At 44.9% G+C, this 27,013-nt stretch overlaps 1 protein-coding gene across 6 annotated transcripts in view; it reads right to left on the bottom strand.

Moving 5' to 3' along the window:
• C7H4orf33 (chromosome 7 C4orf33 homolog) overlaps nt 1–27,013 on the bottom strand; it is a 151,862-nt gene that overhangs the window by 6,068 nt on the left and 118,781 nt on the right. For all 6 annotated transcript variants that reach the window (XM_069978603.1, XM_069978605.1, XM_069978601.1 and 3 more), the window contains 2 exons: nt 26,764–26,815; nt 5,113–5,318 (listed from right to left, as the gene is read on the bottom strand). In XM_069978603.1, the coding sequence (XP_069834704.1) occupies nt 5,113–5,318; nt 26,764–26,815 (258 nt within the window). The remainder of the gene's footprint in view (nt 1–5,112; nt 5,319–26,763; nt 26,816–27,013) is intronic.

The following is a 27,013-nucleotide window of genomic DNA, read 5'->3' as shown; positions in this document are numbered from 1 at the left end:
GGAGTCTGGGGGACAATTCGGTCTGAAGGGTTTTATAAAATTTTGCCGTGTACCCATCCGGGCCCGGACTCTTCCCGGTCGGCAGGCCACGGATTGCAGCATTCAGCTCCTCTACTGTGAAAGGGCGTTCTAGGTCCTCCAAAACCTCGGGGGGCAGGCGCGGGAGTGCAGTCTGCCTAAGGAACGAGGCAACAGAATCCACTGTAGCGTCAGGAGACTTAGGGAGGGTGTATAAGCCCATATAATAATCCCTGAATGCGGCCAGGATATCAGACGTTACATGTGATATTTCCCCATTGGAGCGTTTCACGGAAGCGATATGCATAGCTGCCCTCTTGTCGCGCAAAGCTCTCGCCAGCAACCGCCCTGACTTATTACCCCACTCATAGTACATACTGGAGCAAACTTGGCGAAATCTATTCTGTTTGCGATCTAGCAGAGTACGTATATCCTGTCTCGTCTTCACAAGAGCCCTAAGTGTGTCTTCGTCTAGGGAATTTTTGTGCCTAAGTTCCAGATCATGTAGCTCAGTGAGTAGCTTTTTCAGCTTAGATGCTGCATCCCTTTTCAGCCGTGCTCCATGCTTGATCAAGACTCCCCGCAGCACACACTTCAATGCCTCCCACTGTGTTTGAGGGGTACAGGAGTCAGTCGCGTGGTCAGCATTAAAGTGGTGTACAGAGGATTTTAGGTCAGCCAGGCATGCAACATCATGTAGTAACGACTCATTGAGCCGCCATGTAAAAGTCCGGGGCGCATCAACTGGGAAGGCCAGGACACAATGGACTGGAGCATGGTCAGAGTACACTATGTTCCCAATAGACGCCGACACAACACGCGGGAGGATGTGATGACTCGTGAAGACATAATCTAAGCGGCTATATACATTATGCACATGGGAGTAAAATGAATAATCACGATCCCCCGGGTGTAGGAGACGCCAGGCATCTGACAGCTGCAGGGAATGGAGGGCTCTGCGAATTTTATGTATCTTATTATAGGACAGGGAGGAGCGCCCAGATGAGGTATCTAGCAGAGGATTGATTGCGACATTAAAGTCGCCACAGAGAATGATATGACCTTGGGCGAAAATTGTGAGCTCGTCAATGATTTTGGCTAAACACGTGTGTTGACCCTGGTTAGGGAGGTATATGGTGGCCACAGTAAAGAGCTGGCCCCTGATAGTACAACGAACAAACAGATACCGAGCTGCAGGATCAACACATGTGGCCAATACCTCACATTGAAGGGATTTATGGAAAAGAATCGCAACCCCTTTAGTTTTTGCCATGGTATTACTGCTATGGTACCACGTGGGATAGTACCTGTTACGAAAATTAGGGAGTTTGTCGTGCAAAAAATGGGTTTCTTGTAGACACAGTATCTGCGTCCTCAGCTTGTGCATGGTATACAAAATTTGGGATCTCTTTTCGGGCTTGTTAAATCCCTGAACATTCAGGGATGATACTTTAAGTGACGCCATCACGGTATCTCATGCACAAGAGGAGGGCGCCTAGAAATATAGGGGAGACCACACTGGCAAGAAGAGTAGAAGGGAGAAAAAAGGGATGAAGGTAAGAGAGAAGGAGAGAGATACACAAACAGCATCGCCATGATAGAGGCGGCAACCAAACTAGTAATGCAATCAATGATTGCGAGAAACCAATGGTGAATAAACAACCATTACCTATTGGGGGGTAAAGAAACATAGTAACAGTAATAGGACCAACAGTAGGGGGATCCGCTAATCGGACCTTCTATCTTAGCAATTTTCTAATACGTAATATGGAGGGGAAAACTAGGAATCAACACATAAATGCACGTATATATGGGTTACGATGATAAGCTTATGCTATACAACTAAAGATAGGCACTATGAGGCCAGGCCAATTGCCTAGAGATCATTTCACCCAGTCCTGTAGGTGACAGCTCAGAGTTCGGAGTCAGATCTGGAATCCTGTCTGGGACGCCGTCGGGGACGTTGTTGCCTCGGAGACATGCGGGATCGGCTTCCCGAGGGGCCACCAGCAGCCGCAGCAGCCGCCCCCGGCAATGCATAGGGGTCGCACAATATGGCCTCCCAGTCGGACAAACCAATCTCGGGTAAATCCAATGCTCGAAGGAAACCGGGTAAATCAGGAGCGTTCCGGAGAGTCACAGTCTTACCCGCCTGAGTAACAATAAGCGCAAAGGGAAACCCCCAGCGGTAGGGGATGTTTCTGGATTGCAGCATTCCCAGTAGTGGCTTTAAGGAAGCACGGAGCCGTAGGGTCCGTCTGGATAGGTCCGGGAACAACTTCAATTTAGCACCATCAAAGTCAATCTCCGGGACGGATCTAGCCTTCATCATGATGCTTTCTTTAATAGCATAATAATGCACCCTGCATATCACATCTCTCGGTTTAGATGGATCCGGGCTTTGCGGGCGCAGGGCCCGATGGGCTCGATCTATTTCAATGTGAGATTGTGGAGGTCTCCCCAGTAGGGAATTAAAGATATCCATCAGAGTTGGTATGAGGTCAGGCGTGCGCGTTGCCTCCGGTAACCCCCGGATTCTAATATTGTTCCTCCTATTCCTATTTTCCAAATCATCTAGGTGAGATGCCAGATTCTGCTGTTGCAACGTATGGGAGGAGAGGGTGTCTTGTACATGCGACATGGTCTGTTGCATAGAAGTTTTAAATGTCTCTAAGTCCTGCACTTTAGATTGTAGGGAAGCAATATCAGTTTGCACCACCCCCAAGTCCCGCCGCCATGCAGCTTTGAGATCAGAGGATAACAGTTCCAGGTCTGCTTTAGTTGGGAGAAAGGCGAGGAGAGCCTGCAGCTCTGGGTGACCTTGCAAGATTGTAGCAGCAGCAGCCTGAGGCAGGGGCCCTCCTGGTGGAAGAGCGGTGCAGGGCGCCGTGGCATGCGCCATAGTAGGGACACAGTCAGATTGGGAATAGAGCAGGGGGGATAGAGCAGGAGTAGGAGCCAGGGAGGGGATATCAGACCGTGTGGCCATATGCTGTGGTGGAGATGACGGCAGTGTCCGCGTCGCAGGCAGTTGTGAGGGTGACAGAGAGCAAGAGCCTGAATGACCCCCAGTGAAGCACGTTGCAGGCACCAGCCTCTCCCCCAGTCCCAGGTGCGGGGGGATACTCGGGGCAGGCCCAGAGTCACAGCACGGCTCCAGAGCAGATATCAGAGGGAGTGCGGCAGACACCACACACGTGGCCAAGATGGCGCCTCCTGCGGGCTCCCCCCTGCACTCCTCACCCCTGTGCGGCGAGCCGCGGCTCAGGCTGTCTCCACTGCTGCCGGGTAAGGGCGATGTCGGGTCCCCGAGTCCGTCCCGCACCTCAGCCTCAACCTCGGCGGCCATCCGGGGAGAAGCTCCGGGCTACCGGCTGCGCTCCCCACCCACCGCACCGGACGTCTCCTCACCTCCACTCGTCAGCGGGATTCGGTAAGCGCCGGGTCGGTCTCCCCGCGGCACCGGAGTCACCGCACTCACTCCACAGGCGGTCTCCAACAGCTGCGCCGGCGTCTGGCGGGTCCGTCTGGAGGCACGCTGAGGCAGCTGGAGGGAAGATGGCGCCGGCGGAAGGCACTGGCCTCCTCTCTCCTCCGGAAGCCCCGACAGCGGGGCGAAATAATTGAAAATCGGGGTCTCTTGGGGTCTGGGTGGTGCAGGAGCTTTGCCGGACCTCCTAGTCTTCTTTAGCCCCATATGAGCCTGGCGTTTTCCCCTCACAGCGTCGGTCCACAGCGGAGCTCATCTCACATGCGTCCGGCTCCCTGCATAGCTAGACACGCCCCCCCGATGGACGTCATTTTAAACAGAGCTGAAAAAACGTTGTGTGAACATAGCCTTATACTGCAATATTATGCACACATGTACTACCGCATGAGTCTATGAAATCTGAAAGCATGCTTACCTAAACAAACTACTGATAAACATTATTATTATGTGGACGGTGGCTGTAGGATCAGGATAAGAAGGCAAGGAGCAATGATCACAATGTTTACAGTGACTTATCTCCCCTGCAGACCTTCAGAAGACAGAAGACAACCTCTGACGTACCCCAGATTTTCCATTTCTAATTACTGACTACACTTTTTTTTTTTTTTTATATAAAAGTCCTCTGTAAGCATTTTTATTTCCCTGCAATGACCAAAGCAAGAGCTTCTGACTGTAAATGGATCATCACTCATAAAGCGCCATCCTCTACAAGGACTCCCCTCTATTCCCTATGATTTAGGTCAAATCTTTTAAAACCTTCTATATGTATTTTAGTCTCCTCATTAAAAATAGCGTTTTACTGTATTGAGTCTGAGATCGTCACAGTTAAAGGGGAACTATCAGCAGGTTAGACAAATGTAACCCGCTAATATGTCCCTATTGCACAGGAGGCGATGAGGAGGAAGGTATGTCTCTAACCTTCCTCCTCGGTGCCATTCTGGTGCAGTTTGTAGTTTGCTCCATGGTCCGGTAAGACTATTAGGAGCACTTGGGCACCTGTTAGGAGCAATTCCCGCCCCCATAGCAGGCAGGCAGGCCGGGGGCAGATCGGCACTATGGGGGAGGGCAGTGCTCCTAATGGGTGCCCCAGTGCTTTCTCCTCGGCGTCACCTGTGCAATAGGGACATAGCAGGTTAAACCTGCTGATGGTTCCCCTTTAAGAAGAGGAGCATGATTTCCTGAGGCTTGTAATAACAAAGTGAGCTTCGGTAGTGGACATCTACTTATGTATAAATAATAAATAAGGGTGCATGCACACTACGGAATCCGCACGCATGACCCGCGGCGGATTCTGTCGCTCGTACCCGCACACGGCGGCGCCCATCTCCGCCCTTGCCATAGACTGTTCTATGCACGGTAGGATTCTGCATTCTGAAGAAGAAATTGGCATGGAATGCTGAATCTGCCCGTGCATAAAATGGTGTCTATGGCACGGGTGGAGATGCGCGCTGCCGCGTGCAGGTACTAGCGACGGAATCCGCCACAGGTCATACACGCAGATTCCATAGTGTGCATGCACCCTGACTCAGAATTTAGAGGAGAATCTCTGACTACAATCCGGTGTAAGATCAAAGTCAAGTGATACATAACATAATGACACTTACAAGTTCGGGCCTTGTCCTTCGGCTATTTCCTGTGGAGGAATGGGATATAAGGACTCGTAAACTCTGCCAGTCCCAGAGCCATGGATAGCATATGAATTCATCCTGTCCACACCAGGAGGGAAATAGGACCAGGGGATCAGAGCAGTGCCGCGCCATTTGCCCCATTCCGATGCAGTATCTGCTGCAAATTCCAGCGGTAACTCCGTCTAATAGATGTTGCAAGAGAACAATTAGTACAATGATTACACCTGACACGTTTTCATACACACGACATATGTGCTGGTGACTTCATTCTACAGGTCACTTGTTGTGCAGCTATTCCCTAATATAGGATTATTATGCTAATTATAGTATTCTGAAAGATGCCCTAACAAAGGGGGTGTCGCTGATACGGCTTTCCTTATCACCCACAAAATAATGATGGACAATAAAGGTCCTCCGTGCAAGAACAGTATAGGGGTCCCTTGCTTAATAAATGCCTGTCAGAGTGTTCCCCTATACTGTAAGTCTCCAAAAAATTTCTAACAATTGAGAACCATGACATTTAATAGCGCAGTTTTATATATGCAAATGCATAGACAGTAGTAAGATACTTTTTAGGGGCCCTTGACTTTTTGGTCCATTTCCACTTGCAGTATATAGGATAAATCCATACTAGACATACAGTAGATCAGTCATGTTAAACTCTGGCCGGTGGTGCCATTATTTTTGGCTGTGTTAAATCTGGCCCACCTGACGTTGCAGCAGATAATAATATGGGTGATCCGGATGGCCTCTCAGACCGCCCATATTATAATCTCGTAGGCCGCAAGCTACTATATAAGAGACTGGCTTCTATATAAGACAATATTGGCTTCTATATAAGACACTATTTGGGAGGGTTGGCTACTTTATAAGACTATCGGAGAGCGCTGGCCACTATATAAAACTATTGGGGAGGGCTGGCTACTATATAAGAGACTATTTTAAGGACTGGCTTCTACTTAAGAGACTATTGGGAGGGCTGGCTACTTTATATGAGACTATTTGGAGGGCTGGCTACTTTATATGAGACTATTTGGAGGGCTGGCTACTTTATATGAGACTATTTGGAGGGCTGGCTACTATATTGGGCACAATTGGGAGAGCTGGCTACTATATAAGACACTATTGGGAGGGGGGCTATTATATAAGACACTATTGGGGCTGGCTACTATATTGGCACTATAAGGTGTGCTGGCTACTATATGGGCACTATAAGGTGTGCTGGCTACTATATGGGTCACTATTGGGAGGGCTGGCTACTATGTGGGGCTCTTATAGTAGGCCTGGCTAATATGTGGGGCACTATTGGGAGGGGGGCTACTACATGGGGCACAATTATGGGATTACCTACTGCTTGAGGGATATAATGAGTAACTACCATGGGGACAATTACTTTAGGATAGGCAGTGCCAGAAATGCCACAAGCATGTGTGATTGCAGGCGGGAGGTGCAGGCTAATGCTGCCAGTGTAACTGTTACTGCCCGGGGGAGGGGAGTTTGCGGGCAGGAGGTGCAGGCAACCAATGTGTGTGTGTGTGGGGGCGTGTGGGTGGACACTCTTATACGCTGTGAGCGGCGGCTCTGCTTCCCCCTGCAGCTTCAGGTAGCTCTCCATAACTGTGCCCGGGAGTGGGAATGGGTGAGGGATGCCTTGTGTGTGTGGACCGGGCGCTCTGACACGCTGACCGCTCTGATTGGCCCTGCGGGTGGCTCTCAATCACTGTGTTAGGTGCGAGTGTTGAGACACTGTTTCCCTGCGGGTGCGACTGTGCCATGGAGGGAGGGACTGTGAGTGTTGTAGCACTATGGAGGAAAGCCACGCTTTGCCAGGGGAGGCCTAGGCCCAATAGCAGTTGCGTGGTCTGCCTCCATGGTAGCTATCCACCTATACTTTTCACTAGACATGAAAAGTTCTATGTTATAAAACAGTGACACTTTTATTGAATTCAATAGGTCTTATTTGTGCATTTTACTAATGATTTGATTTCCACCAATGCTATACCAAGTACACATCATGACGCCTAATATCAGATCATGTTTTATTGGGGAAACAATTATCGTAGTGAATTCCAGACTGGTACTGACCGGTCACAGACACAGAAGGAAAGTCATTGCATTCTACTTTTCCTCCTACCTGTCACTTCTAGTAAGTACATAAAGCTCTATAGAAAAGTTTGGAAGCACAGAAAATAATTTCCATCATTGCTGCTGAAAATATAATAATAAGCTTCGGTCTGCATTCGACGTCCAATCATCAATAATAAAAAAAAAAATACAGCACAGGTCGAAATGTGAATACAGCTCCGGCTTTACATTAAAAATGAAAGATTTCAATTGGGCTTTCAGCCTGTTCTTCTCTGGGAGTTGATGGCAGTCGTACTACTACGACGCCTATAATAAAAGATACCGCGGTCGGACATAACTTCTCCAAATGCAGATCACTTTAAAATTATATCAGCAGCCGGATTCTCAAAGGAAGGTTGAAATCTGCTCAAGAACACAAAAATGATAATGTACTTTGGCCCCAGATGATAAGAACTTATAAAAGTGATTGGATTTTTTTAAGAAACTGAGGGAAAAAGCTCGGCTCTCGAAAGCTTGTATTTAAAATCTATTCTATTAGTAGGGAAATGTATCAGCCGCTATTGAAGTGCATGACTTCATCGCTCCATCCAGGTTATTGGTCGGAAATGTCTACAGTAACAGATCGTATTTTGACACTTCCATTTTTCTTGCATTATGTTCTGAACCTGTTATTTTTATTAATACCTTTTTGCCATATGCATGAGAATATTTTCCATATAACTTTTTTTTTCTTTTTGCACCTAAATCCAGCTCATATTTTATTAATAAACTTTACTAGCCCCGGAGCTGGTTTTGTTAAGCTATCAGAACGGAGAGGCTCACGGCTCCCAAAATGGTTTTGCATTCATGCAGGACTATGTTGATATTGGCGGCTTTTCTTTCTCGTCATAACATAGGTTAATATGCCGGCCTGAAATAAAGCTACTCAGAGCTTTCTTACATCCTCAGAGGAAATTAACATTACTGTTTGATTCCATTTATAATGTTTCCTATAGATTGAAAGATATATTAATCATTTTCCCTTGACTTTGAGGTACGTTCTATGTAGTGGTATTATTATTCATTGATAGCTATAGTACAGGGCGATAGTATACGGGACTACAGTAATGGTTTATATTATATTAACCATGTAGGACATTGCTCTAAATTTAAAAAATAAAAAACAAATTGATACTAACTCACTAAAGAGAAGCAGGGTTGAGCGCTCACGCGTTGAGAAGTGTTGTCACCGGCCTCGGCCATTGACATCCAGCATTTGGCATTAGCACAGACTATGGTGGCAGTCTCAAACAAGCGCTATGCCTCACGTCCATTCATAAAAAGTGGTACTCTTAAAGGGATATTCCAGGAAAATCAACTTTTCTAGGGGAAAAGTAGGAGATTGCAGGGATCTGAACTCTGTACCCCCCAACTCCCCCCCCCCCCCCCCCCCCCTTGCCGATCTCCATATTGGCCCCCAGCCGCCGCTGGAACGTTTGAGCCAGTTTCTAAAGTGACAGGCCGCTCAGCCAATCACTGGGTGTGGCACTGTCCAATCGCGGCAAGTGACCAGCCCAGAAGTTCCAGGAACGGCTGCAGGATGTAGGCAGAGGGCAGAAGCGAGAAGAACACCAGGGAGAGTGGACAGGTGTGTAAAAAGTTTATTACTTTACACTTAGTGAAACTCTCTCAGTAGGTTTATGGTCTTCTATCTCAGGGTAACATAAACTAGTGACAGAGAAGCTGAACAGAACGATGTATCACTTACATTGTTCTATGCAGCTGATCCAGAGATCTCCTCCTGAATAATATGGACAATAAGTAGTCCTCTCCATTATGTGCATGAGCCCATTAGTCCGGGATATTCATGGGAAGCAGAAAACTCCGCCCACCAGCTGCTAATCTATCCATACTGTGTATAGGCAGTCAGCTGGAAGGGGTGTGGCAAGAATCCTATTCTCCTGCATATTAGGAGAACGGCTGAACAAAATGATGTCAGTAATACACCGATCTGTTCAGCATTTCTGTCACTAGTTTATGCTGCCCTCACTTAAGGGGGAATAAACCTAGTGACAGATTCCCTTTAAGGCAAGGGCTGCATGGACATGGCTAACAAAGACTGCACGACTATCAAGCTGTGAAATAGGCTCAATAAATGAGTGCAGATCTTGAAGATCAGCTTGCTTACCTTAGTGTACTAGGGCTGTAATATACTGTAGCCCTAACAGTAAAAAAAAAAAACATAAAAAAATAAAAATTTTGAGATACCTTTCAAGTCAGTTCTTGTTTAAGCTTATAGGGGGAGATTTATCAAACATGGTGTAAAGTGAAACTGGCTCAGTTGCCCCTAGCAACCAATCAGATTCCACCTTTCATTCCTCACAGACTCTTTGGAAAATGAAAGGTGGAATCTGATTGGTCACTAGGGGCAACTGAGCCAGTTTCACTTTACACCATGTTTGATAAATCTCCTACATAGTCTTAGGGTATAAACCCACACACCGTATATGCAGCGTATTTACTGCTGCGATACGCAGCAAACTCGCAGCAAAATCGCAGCAAAATCGCAGCAGATTAGATCTAAATAACTGAACACAGCATCAAATCTGTACCAACAAATCTGCTGCGTATTTGTTACATATCTGCTGCATATACGGTGTGTGGGTTTATACCCTTAAGGGTTTTCTAAGAGGATTGTTGACCTTTCCAAAAAAATACTTTTCCCATTTATCAATTAGTTGAGATGTCGTTGGAATTCTATATAAATCAAATAACCTTATTGCACATTTTCAGCCCTTTCGGTCGATTTACATAAAAAGTAAAGGATTATCTTCCCTCGTAGCTAAATATAAACATTAATTGCTTTTTCATTGTTTGTTTTTTTTCTTTTTCTCAGTTTTTCAGCCGAGTTAAAAACGGAAAAAACACCTGCAAAAAGTCACATAAAGGAAAGTGACATTGATTGCTTGAAGTCATTCAGAGCAGGGCGCCTGCTTCCCTTCCTGAAGCCATAATATCAATGAGACACTTGGGATGAATTCAATGCCTCTGATAGGGAAATCTAATTCCACTGATCTAATCCTTTAACACTGCAATCAATCCTAAGGTTTGGTGGCCCTTATGTATTGAAGGATGAAGACAGCTTCAAATGAAAGTTTATTCATTTTTTAATATCAAAGAAGACTCCCGTGATGGCTGCAATATGTCACCACACTTTCAATATAAACCTCATCACTGCATAAAATCTTTGACATAAAAAATAGATGCTAAGAAGACAAGCCGGCACGGAAGGAAAACCTGAGATTGTGCGATTTCTATTTTACTTTGCTTTTCAGGGCAAAAATGACTAATTCATGCATACATCAGGAACGAAAACCACAGAAAATGGAAAGGGGCTCCGTAATACCTTTTTTTTTTAATCAGATCATTTTTTTTATTAAAGTCACAAAAAAACTTTGCATTTCTGTTTTGAAAATACAATCAAACAGGACACAAAAACAACAAAGCGCAAGTACAGGAAGAGCAGGAAGTCTGTAAGAACTGTACATATTAGTAATGATTGGCGAGTCAACTTACAAAGTTATGTATACTGCCTCCCGGCGAACATTGTGCTTGAACAGATAAGTAACATCAAAACACTTTTACACATACTAAATCAAACATCTATTAGAACTACTTGTACATGTCCACAGTACCGCACACAAGAATAGCCCAGTTGAGCCAGTTAGAAAAATAGAGCGTCCCACTACACATATCTGAATATACCCACATAAGTGTCCTGAATATCTCAGTTTTACATAGCGTTAAAAAGCATCTGAAGTGGGTTCCTACAGATCCGCAGCAAGAGTTGCGAGGGTAACCCTGGTGTGTCAATCCATTTCCCCCATATTGCCTCAAATTTGCGCATGCATTTCCTCTTAATATACACCCCTCGCTCCAATCTTATCACTGTATTCATTCTGTTCTTAAATTCCTTTAAGGTAGGTGAGTCTGAGTGGGTCCACTTGGAGGCTATAATTTTCCTGGCTTGGAATAAAACACGCTGAATACCTAGGGCAGTGGGATCCTCTAAATGCAGTTCATCGAGAAGACCCATTACACATTGTTTAGGCGTGTGGCCCAGCGGAATGCCAAAGACATCTTTTATTAGACCAAGTATACCCTTCCAATATCCCTCTAACTCCCTACAGCTCCAAAACATATGCAATATGTGCGTATCCAGCTCTCCACACCTAGGACAATCAGAGTTTGGTCTATAACCTATTTTATGGAGCATATAAGGTGTTCTATATACCCTGTGGAGTAGGAACAATTGGGGCATCCGCTGGGCCTCACCCAACGATAGGGTCGGAGTCAAGGAAAGGAATTCGTCCCACTGTGCATTGTCCACCTCCCCCACATCAGCACTCCATTTAGCCCGCACCTGTAGCGGCTGCCGACTGACCCTCGCACTGAGCAGTTCACCATAGGCTGTCGTGATGGTACCTCGTACATTTCCCCTACCACCCACCTCTACCAGCAAAGAGTGCGATCCCAGATTCAGTGGTGTTTTGGAATGTTGGGTCTGGAGGGCATGTCTAATCTGCAGGTATTGGTAGAACACCCTATTCGGTAGTATATAATCATCCTTTAGCTTTTCAAACTCCACTACACGGCCATCTTTCCATACTTGACTAACATAGTGTATCCCCAGCCTAGACCATGGGGAAAAACCCTCCAACTGAAACACCTCTGGAAGTTTCGGGTTCTTCCATAGTGGGGTATACGCAGTGAATCCGTCCAATCCCAACATGGCTTTAACTTTGTCCCACACTCTAACAATCAAAACTAGCGTAGGAAGTGATTTAGACTTATTACCTATGCATCTAGTCTCCACTGCCGTCAGAGGGGGAGAGTGTCCCGTAATCCAAGAAACCAGCCTACCCGATATTCCCAGGTCACTCGTCTCACCCCACCCTTTCATAAGCTGTAGCTGTGCCGACAGAAAATACAGGTACGGATCAGGGACCGCTAGCCCCCCATTAGTTTTGGCCCGTTGAAGTGTCTCCAATCTGATCCTGGCTGAGGCCTTTTTCCATATCAGGCTCCTAAAAATAGTATTTATTCTTTTAAAGTATTTAGCGGGAATCCAGACCGGGGAATTATGAATTATATATAGTATTTGGGGCATAAGTATCATTTTAATTAGATTACTCCTTCCCACTGCGGACAGTGGGAGGCGGCACCAGGCATCAGCCTTAGCTACTAGTCTAGCTATCAGGGGCAGTAGATTGTCAGGAATAAAGTCCCTGGTCTGCGCAGAGACAACTATACCCAGATATTTAAACCGATCGACTACTTGTAACGGTATATCAGTCATCAGGCCATTCGGCAACGGGGGGGACAAGGGCATTATCACCGACTTGGTCCAGTTAATGGTAAGACCTGATTTTCTACCAAATTCAGTGATTATGGACATAATTGGGTTGAGCGACCTTGCAAGGTCATTAGTGTAAAGCAGCATATCATCTGCGTATAAGGAGATTCGCTCTTCCCCCTCTCTCCAAGGAAAGCCTATTATATCCTGTGAGGAGCGGATCATGGAAGCCAGTGGTGGGGCTCCGTAATACCTGCTAATATCAAGTAGCGCTATGAGCTAGGACTTTACTGCCTTTACTTAGACTAGTCAAACATATTTAAAGTCCAGTGAAAATTTTTATTAAAGTATTGTATTGCCCCCCAAAAAGTTATAAAAATTACCAATATACACTTATTACAGGAAATGCACATAAAGTGTTTTTTTTCCTGGACTTACTACTTACTACTTACTACTTACTACTGCATCAAGGCTTCATTTCCTGTATAACATGGTGATGTCACTTCCTGGATAACATGGTGATGCCACTTCCTGAATAACATGGTGATGTCACGAAGCGACTCCCAGAGCTGTGCGGGCTGTGGCTGCTGGAGAGGGCAGAGGGATGCTCAGTGTCCCCCCTGTGTCCCTCAGTGTCCCCCTGCCATCATCCTCTTCAGCAGCCACAGCCTGCACAGCTCTGGGAATCGGGTCGTGACATCACCATTTTATCCAAAGAAGTGACATCACCATTTTATCCAGGAAGTAACATCACCATGTTATCCAGGAAGTGAAGCCTTGATGCAGTAGTAAGTGCAGGGAAAAAAAGCGCTTTATAAGCATTTCCCGTAATATATTGGTAATTTGTATAACTTTTGGAGGACAATAAAATACTTTAATAAAATTTTTCACCGGACTTCTCCTTTAAAGTCGTAGCCTAGAAGGATCTGTGACAAGTTTCCACCTTCTTGATTTGAAATGCATCATTTTCAGGTCAGTTCACAAAAAAAAAGTTTCAAATCAACTGGTGCAAGAAAGTGCCAGAGATTTGTAATTTACTTCTATTAAAAATCTCAAGTCTTCCATTACTTATTAGCTGCTGTATGTCCTGCAGGAAGTGGTGTATTCTCTCCAGTCTGACACAGTGCTCTCTGCTGCCACCTCTGTCCATGTCAGGAACTGTCCAGAGCAGGTGCAAATCCCCATAGAAATCCTTTCCTGCTCTCCAGACTGGAAAGAATACACCGCTTCCTGCAGGACATCAAGAAGCTGATAAGTACTGGATGACTTGAGATTTTTGAATAGTAGTACATTAGAAATCTCTGGCAGTTGATTTGAAAGAAAAAATATTTTGGTAAACTACCCCTTTAACATATATAAACTGCAATATTGTAATGTATATTGGAACCTGTAAGCTATCTAGATTTCAGGGACTTATTGGGTTAGATCAGGGGTAGGGAACCTTGGCTCTCCAGCTGTTGCAAAACTACAACTCCCATCATGCCTGGACAGCCAAAGATAAGGCTTTGGCTGTCCAGGCATAATGGAAGTTGTAGTTTTGCAACAGCTAGAGAGCGAAGGTTCCCTACTACGGCTGGGAGAGCCAAGGGTCCCTACTACGCCTGGAGAGCCAAGGGTCCCTACTACGCCTGGAGAGCCAAGGGTCCCAACTACGCCTGGAGAGCCAAGGTTTCCTTCTATGCCTGGAGAGCCAAGGTTCCCTACTACGACTGGAGAGCCAAGGTTCTCTACTATGGCTGGAGCCAAGGTTCCCTACTACGACTGGAGAGCCAAGGGTCCCTTCTACGGCTGGAGAGCCAAGGGTCCCTACTACGCCTGGAGAGCCAAGGGTCCCTACTACGGCTGGAGAGCCAAGGTTCGCTACTACGACTGGAGAGCCAAGGTTCCCTTGTACGCCTTGAGAGCCAAGGTTCCCTACTACGACTGGAGAGCCAAGGTTCTCTACAACGGCTGGAGAGCCAAGGTTCCCTACTACGACTGGAGCCAAGGTTCCCTACTACGGTAAGTATGAGTTCACCTCGCATTATGTGGAACCTACTTTTGCGACAAAAGTGTTGAAACACCTAAATGCTAAGAGGCATTAATAAAATTAACCTTAAGCTTAAAATCAGTAGTTTCTTCTGCAAATACCCAAGGCTGTTTTTCTTTCCTTTCTTTTTTTCTTAAGATTTGAAGTGCTTGGACAGGATATTCAACCCCGGCGCATTTTTTCACTTCAGATCTTGAGAAAAAGCCAGAAAGTGTTCCTCTTTGGAAAAGTCATTTCATCTTTAGTTTACTGAAAAATAACATTAACACAACTGCGGCATTCCCTCTGCTCGGAATCAAAACCCGAACTGTAAGAATTCGAAGACTATTGAAAGCGCGGCTCCTGGAGCATGTCTGCTGCCGGGCTTCTAAGGAAAGACTCCGCTACTCGCCAATATAAAAGACTTACCGTAGATACTTCAACACCAGTCAAACCCAATAGTGGTTTTTGTTAACCAGTGTGACATTTTAAGTGATTTTCAGAGACTCTGAACTGGTGTCATTTTTTTTTAAGCAAACAGATGCCATTCCAATTTCTGTCTTTGATTGCTTGACTGCATGCTAGGAGCTAAATTCATCTTACTGCCAACACTAAACAATCACATCTACACTAATGCCTAGCCTTGGATGTTTGTCAGCATCCGCAATGCATATTGATCAGAAATTTGCCCTAACCCTTATGTCTAATCAAAAAATGAAGTATTAATATTCTTCTGGGCAATGGGAAACATTATTGCCATATATTAAAGGAATATTTTTGTCGGAGACAAGCTCCATTACATATTCTACAATATCTTATGCAGAATAAATTACTCCATTATTCAAAACATGATGTGGCCCGAGGGGGGGGGGGGAGTAATGGGGGGGGGGTTTCAGATGCTTTAAAACAGGTCTATGGAAGAAAATCTATATGACGTGTCGCCATTCAGGTGGCTTGTTGATTAATTTGATTGAAGAAAATCTGTGAAACCAATTTACAAGGGATTTGAAGACTTTGTGGCGTTATTCTAACAAATGGTTCGCTATTAAGAAGATATATGTTTCAGGCCGCGGCGTAAATGATGGGAGAAATTTACTATCTGCGGCAGCAAACAAAATGAGAATAAAGAGCTGATATGCAATACGCCGACTGGCAGCGGTGGGAAAGCGACAGGAAGTGATAATGAAAATTACTCAGAGTAATGTTATCAACGCAATTAAAACCAGAAGACCTTGAGAAATTACATAACGTATCAATGATATCACCTTCCCCATTAGGTTTTTTTTTTTTTTCCTTGACAATCCTCTACTGTAGATCTCTCGTTCTGTATCGAGCCCCAAAGCTCAATAACATTGCCTTAATATCTATTTTAGTCTGCTACCTTTAGCTGTAAGGCAGAAGAGATAGCTCTGGTGCGTTTAATTGGCTTTGAAAAAAAAAAAAAAACATTAAGCGGCGTCTCTGAAAAAAAATAATAATTATACTGGAGAATTTAAGATGATTTGCAAATGATTGTTATTACGTTTTTAGGCTGAAAAATTGTTCATTCTTTACGATGACTGCATTTACGACATTAGTTTGAGAGTCCATTAACATATATTAAAATAATATCAAAAGATCTGGGACTCACAATTTGTCTGTCCGTGCTCCAGGCCGCCGCCGCCGCGTTCCACTCCTCTCGGTCCCCGATGTTAGTGGGCACCGGAGTTCATGCGCCTGGGCATGGCGGTGCCTCCTCTTCCGCCTGGTGTCTTGGGGTATGTTCACGCGGAATTCCGCCCGTCTCAGTATCCCATAGCCCGCCTATGGGAGATTGCGCACTCCTCCGCAGCTGCCACTCTACGCTCAAAGAAGTGACATGTCACTCCTTTGAGCGGAGAGTGGCGGCAGTGGAGAAGCGCGCGCCCTCTCATTCACTCACAGTGGGACACTGAGCACAGCGGGATTCGGCGGCGGAGAAGTCCGTTGCAAAATGTCGCCGTATTTACCCAGTGTGAACATACCCTTACTCATCCGTGCTCCTGCTTCCTGCTCCTCTGTTTAGCATGCACGCCCCAGCCCTATAAGCGCACGCGCCGGCATTGTGTGATTTAAAGAGGTAAAGTGCCTCTAATTGGTTAATTGCACCCAACCCCAAAACGTAAAGGCGTCCGACGTCCCATTCTAGTTCTCCAGAGAGTGAGGTCTCCTATGGACTGTGCTGCGGCAGCGTGAAGATGGAAACCGACTTGCCCTGAACACTATGGTGATGTGTTTGCGTTTTTGTTTGTGAATGAACTGTACACTTTCTGCTATTTTTGGCAACAAAGAATTACGTAGTATTTGTCCGTCTAGATTAATTGTTACTTTGGAAGAGTGCTGGGACTAGCGACTCAGCGTTATCGGACACTCATCAGACAGTGCGGCCTATTGACACATGACATTTATTGGTTTAATTGCCCCCAACAGCTGCCTAAAAATTCCACCCTTGTCCTGACTCCGGCATTGAAGCCTCTGCATTGCTATCCTTAGCATGTGGTCCCAGCTCTCCTGTGACTCCTGCCGTCCATGACTGTTGCTCTGGTTCCAGACGCGAGTCCTATTATGCCTGACACCCTACGTGTCTCCAGCTGCACCTCGCCAGCCCCAGCAACTCCAGCCCACCTTACAGTGGGAACTGGTGAAAACCAGCGGCTCCTTAGACTCCGCTCGCAGGTGCGGCTTAGTCATTGTTAGCGGTGGTACAGCCGATCCACGACTCCTGTCTGTACATTGCCCATATCCTCTTCCCCCCAAAAAAGTTAGCCCCTAGAGGTTGAGTCTTTTTTGGAGGGGAGAAGGGTGGGGAAACTGAATACAAAATGCAGGGATATTTACATGAAACATGCAGATACATGGTACAAAATAACAGATAACTAACTGATAAATCTCAGACATTGCTTCCCTTGTCCAAGATCAATATGGATGATTATAATAATACTCCCTAAATATTAGCATCTGTTCACAAAGATGTTGGAGGCTCCATGTTATGACTGTAAGCAATTGTGGCAAATTGGACAGCAACATTAGCACTGCTTAAATGATGGAACCCCCCATGGACCCCATTATAGGTCAATGGAGTCCACTGGGTGCCATTGGGATCCATTAAACAACATGCATAGCAGCCTTCATTATGAACAGATGCCAAAACACATATGTGAACAGAGCTTTAGCTGAGGTAGCTTCACCCCAGAGGTTCTTGTACTTGATTCTGGCCTTGGGAGCGCATCAATCAGCTGCCGAAGACATGTTGGCTGCACATTTGTGCAGTGAATTTCCTATTGAACCACATCCCAAAGGTAATATAGCGGCACGCTGCAATAAAGACATCAGTTCATCTACTTCAATGTATCACTGTGCAGTGTTAATCCGAGGGAAGGGACAACAATCCGGCAAATGAGGCAGAAGAAAATGTTCCTCAGAAGTTTTCTCTGATTCCATCAATCAACAACAAATCTCAAGCAACAAAGTGAATCTGCCGCCTCCAGAATGCCAACTGGACCACTTGCCCTGTACTGTACATTTCCATGAATGCTTTGCAATCATAACTCTAAACGCTGTCCTCATTCCCATAGAAAATAGCTTTTATATCGTATTTTCAGGTATCAAAGAGGCAGGGCCTAGGTACTTCTATATTCTAGGGTAGTTACATCTCTTCAGCCTGAATTCCCACCCTCTACACTCATATCCAGAGCCGTCTTTCCCATTGGGCAGGACAGGCGGCAACCTGGGGTCCCATGACTCCTAGGGAGCCCCTCTAAATGCCAGACAAGGTACAGCACATGACCCGCGGCTCCATTCATTCTCTATGGAGGCGCCGCTGGTCATGGGACGTACCAGCGACTCTATATACGGAGATCACCGAGGGGTAGGGAGGTCAGACCCCCGTGATATCTTACTTGTGCCCTATTTTTAAAGGTCTAAAAATATCTCACAAAAACACACTATTCACTATTTTTCCACTAAATGCCTCAACTACTGGCAGGATAGACCCATATTTTTAAACTATTCATGCCTAATTCTAACTATATTATTTGCATGAGATTAAAGGGGTACACCTCCCCAACTCCTCCCTCTCTCTCAGACAACGCGCCATCTTCTCATGTCCCAGGAGGCTTGGCTGGATCTTATCACTGAGCTCTATCCCTAACTCCCATCTCTGACCAGCCCGTCCTGCCTACAGTACATCACCATCTCCCTGTCATGTACATATGAGTGTGAGTGTTTCTTTATTGGCCTTGTAGTGAGCATTGGCAATACAGAAGAGCAGACATGGAATGCAAGTAACTTCACTGACTGTGTAACAGTCTGCACTGAAATTATATTCTGCAACAGGTTTGGGTGGGAAGATGTCAGGAGTGCTGTGGGAGGGGAGTAGGCTGGGTGGGAGGACTATGATAGCAATTCATTCTAGGAATTGTACTACTGGTTAATCATGAAGTACAACCACAAGATCCCCAATACTAATGGATTTTACTCCTATATGCTCCTTCCGCATGTTTATTATTTTTTTTACCTGATGTCAGAGTACCCCTTTAAGCAATATTCAACTATCCCACTTTTATCTATGCGGTCAGTGTCCAAGGTGACAGAAATGGTAAAACATTGGAGCTTCACCTTCCATAGCCTATCCACTTTGTGTTAAGAGATGCTTCTCTGTATACTAGGGCCATGATTACTTGAGTCGCTGTCACCTTATAGTCATCTTGAACCAGCTTGTGCTTCTCCTCTGATCTTTATCGGAAAAAGCTATTTTCGCCCACAAAACTAATGTACACTACATGTGTATTATTCTCCTTGAACTCTGATATACTTCATCCGCCCCATCTGGCCCCATTAATCGCTGCACAGTCACTCAGATAACTTTTCTTCCCCGTCCTCATGTAGATTTGAGTAATAACCATATACCGTGATCAGTTCTGCATGCTTATGATACGTGATATGATCTAGATATTTGCATTAGGAGTTCCCCTAAAAAAAAAAAAAAAAAAAAATATGGTAGGAAATCAGATTTGTTCGGACTCATCCTGTAGCATACAATGGTGCATTTGTTATTTTTTTTGCATTTGCACAATGCAATCTAATGGCTGGTAAATCGCAAACCAATCTGCGCAATTTCTCATCTCTAGCTTCTCAGCGACTGATGATTCACTGTCACATTGATAATAGCAATACATGCCGGGATAAAAAAAAGCCCAAGAAATAGCTAATCTAAAAGTGACAACCAATAAAGTGCCAGATCTTATTGTCAGCAAATCCTATTAACCCCTCATCCTCCCTCCAGAGCTGTACAGGACGTAACAGTACAGCAATAGTAAACAGTCCTGAAGAGGCTGAATCCTTAAAGGGGTTTTTCACCAATTTTTTTTTACTTCCAAGTTAACTGGTCCAAGCAAGTGCTAAAGATTTGTAATTTACTTCTATAAAAAAAAGTATTCCAATACTTATCAGTTGTTGTATGTCCTGCAGGAAGTGGTGTATTCTCTCCAGTCTGACACAGTGCCGGCCGGGATCCGTAGTGGCGCTGTAAGAAACTGACATGTCAGTTTTCTGCTGCTTCTATTCAATGAATAGCAGCTGCAGAAAACCCTGTCAGTTTACACAATGGAGTGTGCGGCTCCGGCCACAAGCTCCATTGTGTGCAGTGGGGAATTCTGATGCGGCCGTGCATGGATGTGCCTGCATCCAAATTCAGTGGCGGTAAAGACCCAACCGGGTCATGGAACGGCCGGTCTCTTACAGAGTGGGAACATAGCCATAGACTGTGTCCATGTTTTACCAGGCTCCCTGGGGCTGCATCAAACTTCTTCAGCCACCGGTTTTCAAATGGCCAATAATCAGACTGGAGCGTGCTGAAGTTGTTCTCATCTCAAGTGACAACCGATCCTGTATCAGTGTCCCAAGGGCTGTAGATAGGGGACAACAGCCTGGACAACCTCTAAAGAAGTACAACTTTCTCTGCCATAGGTGAGAACCAGTATTACACTTCTGGTAACAGAAACCTTTCTCACACAGAATAACATCTGTATTATTTAATGAAAGATTCATCAAACACCCTTAAAACCAGATATTTTTGAAAGCAGAAATACCGTGGAGAGAGTATGTGTTGATATTTCATCTTGTACTCGTATATAAAATATGCTTTAATTAAAGAAAAAAAGGAAACCATATGTGTTTAAACACATTGCCAAAACTCCCAGCAACGTACTGTATGTTATATCTATTACCGCTCAGTCCCCCCCCCCCCCCCCCCCCCCACCTCCCCGTTCTTACAGGATGACTGAGCAGGAAAGATATTTGACTAGTTATAATAAGGATATTTTTAATTTAAAAAGTTGATATGCAAGTAATAACACACAGATGCAGGCTTGTACTTCTCGCCCATCTAGAATGCCAGTTTTGCATCTGAGCTCTACAGCTTGGAGTATATATCAGGGAAAACCTTCAAACATATACATGGGTCTCTATACACCTGACGGAAGTCATAGGAGTCTACTTTAGGACACTCTGTTGCCCCAGTTTATATGAGTTTCAAAAGTTTATAAAGTGCGGTTACAGTAAGGAAAGGCACTGTCTTTCTAGCATCCTATGATAAGTTACAGAAGACACTGACAAGCAGTCAGCAGTAGGGGCAGGTTAGGCAGTTGCTATGGGGCCTGTGCAGGAAGGGGGCCCGGGGGAGAAGGTAAGAGCATGTGCCCTACTACTTAACCCCTTATGTACTGCAGTGTGTAAGTGACCCAATGTTTACTTACATGCTGCAACAGAAAAAAGGGTTAACAAGCAGAAGACAAAGATCTCTGCTTCACTGCACTGATAACCTCTGACCTCTGTTCTCCAGCTGGCAATCAAGTAGGAAAGGCAAATGTGCCGAGGTCAGGGGTAATCAGTGCACGAGCAGTAAAGCATATATATATATATATATATATATATATATATATATATATATATATATATATATATATGCACAGTGCTTTGTGTTGTACGTAGGCAAGGGGGTCCCCTTAAAATTTTTGCTATGGGGCCCGGTGAATCCTGCTGACAAGCACCATATGCAGTGTCCCATAACCCTATTAGTATACTGCTGCTGTGTGTATATACCAGGGCATAACTAGAAATGGCTGGGCCACATAGCAACAGACATAGGTGGCAGCAGAGAGCACAGTGTAAGACTGGGAAGAATACACCACTTCCTGCAATACATACAGCAGCTGATAAGTATGGGAAGACTTGAGATTTTTAAATAGAAGTATATCACAAATCTATATAACTTTCTGAAACCAGTTGATTTGAAAGTAAATGATTTAAACGGAGCGGTACTGCACATCCTAATACCTTTGAGCCTCCCTGGGTTCTAGAACATACAGTAGCCCCTGTGTTATAGAACAGGTGTGGATCCCAACTCATGGACTCCCACAGATGTTCTCTTCTAACATGTCTCATCCCCCCGTGCGCCTCTGCCACAATCCTGGGCTGTGAAAACAAGTGCGTCTTCCCAGCAATGTTCCTTTAGTTTTGATCTCCCAGTTTGATATCTTTGAACCAAACTGGCCAACTATCTCGCAGTACGCGTCCTGTTTTATGTGATCAAAAGACTTTGATCAGGCTGGATTTGGTTGGAAAAGCTCCAGAGTCTTCTACAAGCTGAAACTGTGAGTGTAACTTTTGGCTCTTTTATCTGAAACAACTGCAATTTTCGGCTTAGCTCTCGGGGAGCCATTTGTATACATTAACTGCTCAGACATCCTTATCTATTTTTCAAGTCCAAGAGGGATGGCAACTGCGTACTATTGACCATGGTGGAAAGAACATCTGATGCTCTAATGCAAGCAGAAAAAGAACACTCTAATATACCAGCAAAATGTCCGGTACAACTATTACACTCCCGAATGATTTATTTAAAGGGCAACTCCAGCCAGAAAAAAAAAATATTTCAAATTAAGTGGTGTCAGAAAGTGCTAGAGATTTGTAATTTACTACTATTAAAAAATCTCAAGTCTTCCAGTACTCATCAGCTGCTGTATGTCATATATGTACATAGACATAGATATGTAGGACATACAGCAGCTGCTAAGTACTGGAAGACTTGAGATTTTTTATTTGAAGTTACAGATCTCTGGCACTTTCTGATACCAGTGGATTTGCAAGAAAAAAAATCACTTTAAGTAAGATCGTTTTGAAATATATATATATATATATATATATATATATATATATATATATATATATATATATATATTTATGCCCTTGCTTGTAACTGTTTAAAGGGATACTCCAACAAAAATCTTTTTTTGCAACTTTTTATTTTCTTATTTGGCACTTTTCTTCTTCTTCTAAGTTTTCTTAAAGGGGTAATCCCACCTCAACTAACTTAGGTGACCTTGTAGGGTTCGTCAAGTTAAAGAGGTTGTCCAGTGAAAATCTTTTTCTTTCAAATCGACTGGGGCCAGAGAGTTATATAGGTTTGTAATTTACTTCTATTTACAAAATCTTAAGTCTTTCCATACTTATCAGCTGCTGTATGTCCTGCAGGAAGTGGTGTTTTCTTTCCAGTCTGGCACAGAGCTCTCTGCTGCCACCTCTGTCTGAGACAGGAACTGTCCAGAGCAGGAGAGGTTTTGTTGCTTTGAACAGTTCCTACCATGGACAGAGGTGGCAGCAGAGAGCACTGTGTCAGACTGGAGAGAATACACCACTTCCTACAGGACATACAGCAGCTGATAAGTACTGGAAGACTTGAGATTTTTAAATAGAAGTAAAATTACAAATGTATATAACTTTCTGAAACCAGTTGATTTGAAAGAATATGATTTTCGTCCCTTTAACCTATTAAGGACGCATGACGTACCGGTATGTTATGCGTCTGCAAGAGGTGTTCAGAGCGGGGCCGAGCGGCGACCCCGCTCTGAACCGCCGCAATCCTGGGTGCCGCATGTAGCCCGGGACCGCGGCTGTTAGCGGGCACGGTCTGATCGCCGTGCCTGCTAATTCAGTAATCGGATGCAGCTGCCAAAGTTGACAGCTGCATCCGAATAGTGTATGCAGCACTTCCCTGGTGTCTAGTGGGGTGGATCGCTCCTCCAGGACGTTGTCCCAGAGGAGCGATCCACACATCCTGCTCTGGCCGGGGTCTCCCTGCCAAAATGGCGCTGATCCCGGCTCAGCACTCTGATGCTTTTGGCTGCAGAAGCCGGAAGCAATTGATGTGCCTATCTCATGGATCTTTGCTGTATAAGTATACAGCAAAGATCTCAATGAGAGATCAGTGTGTATATACTAGAAGACCCCCAGGGGGAATAACCCTAACCCCAGGGGAAATAACCCCAACCCCAGGGGGAATAACCCTAACCCCAGGGAGAATAACCCCAACCCCAGGGGGAATAACCCTAACCCCAGGGGGGAATAACCCTAACCCCAGGGGGGAATAACCCTTACCCCAGGGGGAATAACCCTAACCACAGGGGGAATAACCCTAACCCCAGTGGGGGGAATAACCCTAACCCCGGGGGGGGGGGGGAATAACCCTAACCCCAGGGGGAATAACCCTAACCCAAGGGGAAATAACCCTAACCCCAGGGGAAATAACCCTAACCCCAGGGGGAATAACCCTAACCCCAGGGAGAATAACCCTAACCCCAGGGGGAATAACCCTAACCCCAGGGGGAATAATCCTAACCCCAGGGGGAATAACCCTAACCCCAGGGGAAATAACCCTAACCCCAGTGGGGGGAATAACCCTAACCCCGGGGGGGGGGGGAATAACCCTAACGCCGGGGGGGGAATAACCCTAACCCCAGGGAGAATAATCCTAACCCCAGGGGGAATAACCCTAACCCCAGGGAGAATAACCCTAACCCCAGGGGGAATAATCCTAACCCCAGGGGGAATAACCCTAACCCCAGGGGGAATAACCCTAACCCCAGGGAGAATATCCCTAACCCCAGGGGGAATAATCCTAACCCCAGGGGGAATAATCCTAACCCCAGGGGGGAATAACCCTAACACCAGGAGGAATAACCCTAACCCCAGGGGGGAATAACCCTAACCCCAGGGGCAATAACCCTAACCCCAGGGGGGAATAACCCTAACCCCAGGGGGGAATAATCCTAACCCCAGGTGGAATAACCCTAACCCAGGGGGAAATAACCATAACCCCAGGGGGAAATAACCATAACCCCAGGGGGAATAACCCTAACCCCAGGGAGAATAACCCTAACCCCAGGTGGAATAACCCTAACCCCAGGAGGAATAACCCTAACCTCAGCAGGAATAACCCTAACCCAGGGGGAATAACCATAACCCCAGGGGGGCTTCTAGTATAAGTGTAAAGTGTTGTTATTAGTAAAAAGCCCCCTCCCCTAATAAGAGTCTGAATCACCCCCCTTTCCCCATGTTTTAAATAAAAATAAACAAATAAACATGTTTGCTATCGCCGCGTGCGTAATCGCCCGAACTATTAATTAATCACATTCCTGATCTCGTACGGTAAACGGCGTCAGCACAAAAAAATCCCAAAGTGCAAAATTGCGCATTTTTGGTCGCATCAAATCAAGAAAAAATGTAATAAAAAGTGATCAAAAAGTCGTATATGTGCAATCAAGGTACCGATAGAAAGATCACGTCATGGCGCAAAAAATGACACCTGACACAGCCCCATAGACCAAAGGATAAAAGCGCTATAAGGCTGGGTTCACACACAGTATATTTCAGGCTGTATTTGGTCCTCAAGTCAGGTCCTCATAGCAACCAAAACCAGGAGTGGATTGAAAACACAGAAAGGATCTGTTCACACAATGTTGAAATTGAGTGGATGGCCGCCATATAACTGTAAATAACTTCCATTATTTCAATATAACAGCCGTTGTTTTAAAATAACAGCAAATATTTGCCATTAAATGACGGCCATCCACTCAATTACAACATTATGTGAACATAGCCTTTCTGTGTTTTCAATCCACTCCTTGTTTTGGTTGCTATACAGCCTCACAAATACAGCCTCAAATATACATAGTGTGAACCCAGCCAAAGCCTGGGAATGGAGCGATTTTAAGGAACATATATTTGTTAACAATGGTTTGAATTTTTTACAGGCCATCAGATACAATATAAGTTATACATGTTACATATCATAGTAATCGTAACGACTTGAGGAACATGCATAACAAGTCAGTTTTACCATAGGACGGACGGCGTAAAAACGATACCCCCCAATTAAAAGAAATGCGTTTTTTTGTTTAATTTCACCACACATTGAATTTTTTCCTGGTTTCGCAGTGTACCAAATGCAAAAATCCCGCCTGTCATTGCAAAGTACAATTAGTGACGCAAAAAATAAGGGCTCATGTGGGTTTCTAGGTGGAAAAATGCAAGTGCTATGGCCTTTTAAACACAAGGAGGAAAAAACGAAAACGCAAAATCGAAAATTGGCCCCGTCCTTAAGAGGTAAAACCCTGAATTTTAGAGGAGCAATAACTGTGTGAATGAGTCACCTTTGTATCATCACAAATGATGTCACCTGTGTGCTCACATGACATAGTCACGCTAAAACGCACAATTATTTCTTACGCGCTGCAGGTTATTTCTACAAGAGACGTCGTTTTCCTCGTTTTAATATGGATTCTGTAAAATAGGTTCCTGAATGTTAATGAATTACTCAGCCGATAATATAAATGCTACAGAAATCCACAGTCAGCACTCTGCTTTGTGTGTCTGCCCTTTCTAGCACTGGGGATTAGTCCGTGTAATACTCATCACCCATAGACGTAACACTGACTGCTCTATGAATTGCATATGAGTTTTCTGCTTTATAAATATGTGTGACCTGAATACATCTCGAGTTTCTTGCCAGTGGGAAGGAGGTGTTACAAGTGAACGCGGCTGATCATTGTTTCACCCCGTGAAGGAGCAGTGCACGGCGCCAACGTCCCTTCGGATTACCTCCCTCTAAGCAATGCTTATTCAGAAGATGGCAGATTCAAGTTTTAGGGAACTGGTAATTCATAAGTGATTATAAATCCGACTCTCCTATGACATTCACAGTGTGATCATGCCAGGTTGAGATGTCAGTGCCAATGCACGCCTTTGTTTACTACACATGATTCCTTCCGAGATGTTTTTTTCTTTATTTTTTTTATCTTTTTCCATCTGTAATCGTTGTAAATACCTGCATTGTGGTACTCACTTTAAAAGCATTTCTAACTCCAGAGAGTAGTAGGACCAGATGCTGCCCGTGCCTGGAAAAAAATAATAACGTACAATAGTGAATAAGGGATTAAAAATAGCCCAAAATGTTTATTGTACTGAATGGAAATGGACTTTAAGGTCGCCGTCTTTAATGCATTTCTTAAAATTACAAAAGAACACTCTAAACTAGTGAGCGAGGACCCAGAATGGAACAGCCATTGGTAGTACCTGCTATGGGTATAACGTCA

Source organism: Dendropsophus ebraccatus, chromosome 7 (assembly GCF_027789765.1).
Source record: "Dendropsophus ebraccatus isolate aDenEbr1 chromosome 7, aDenEbr1.pat, whole genome shotgun sequence".
Taxonomy (NCBI): Eukaryota; Metazoa; Chordata; class Amphibia; order Anura; family Hylidae; genus Dendropsophus; species Dendropsophus ebraccatus.
This window is presented reverse-complemented; position numbering and strand designations above follow the sequence as displayed.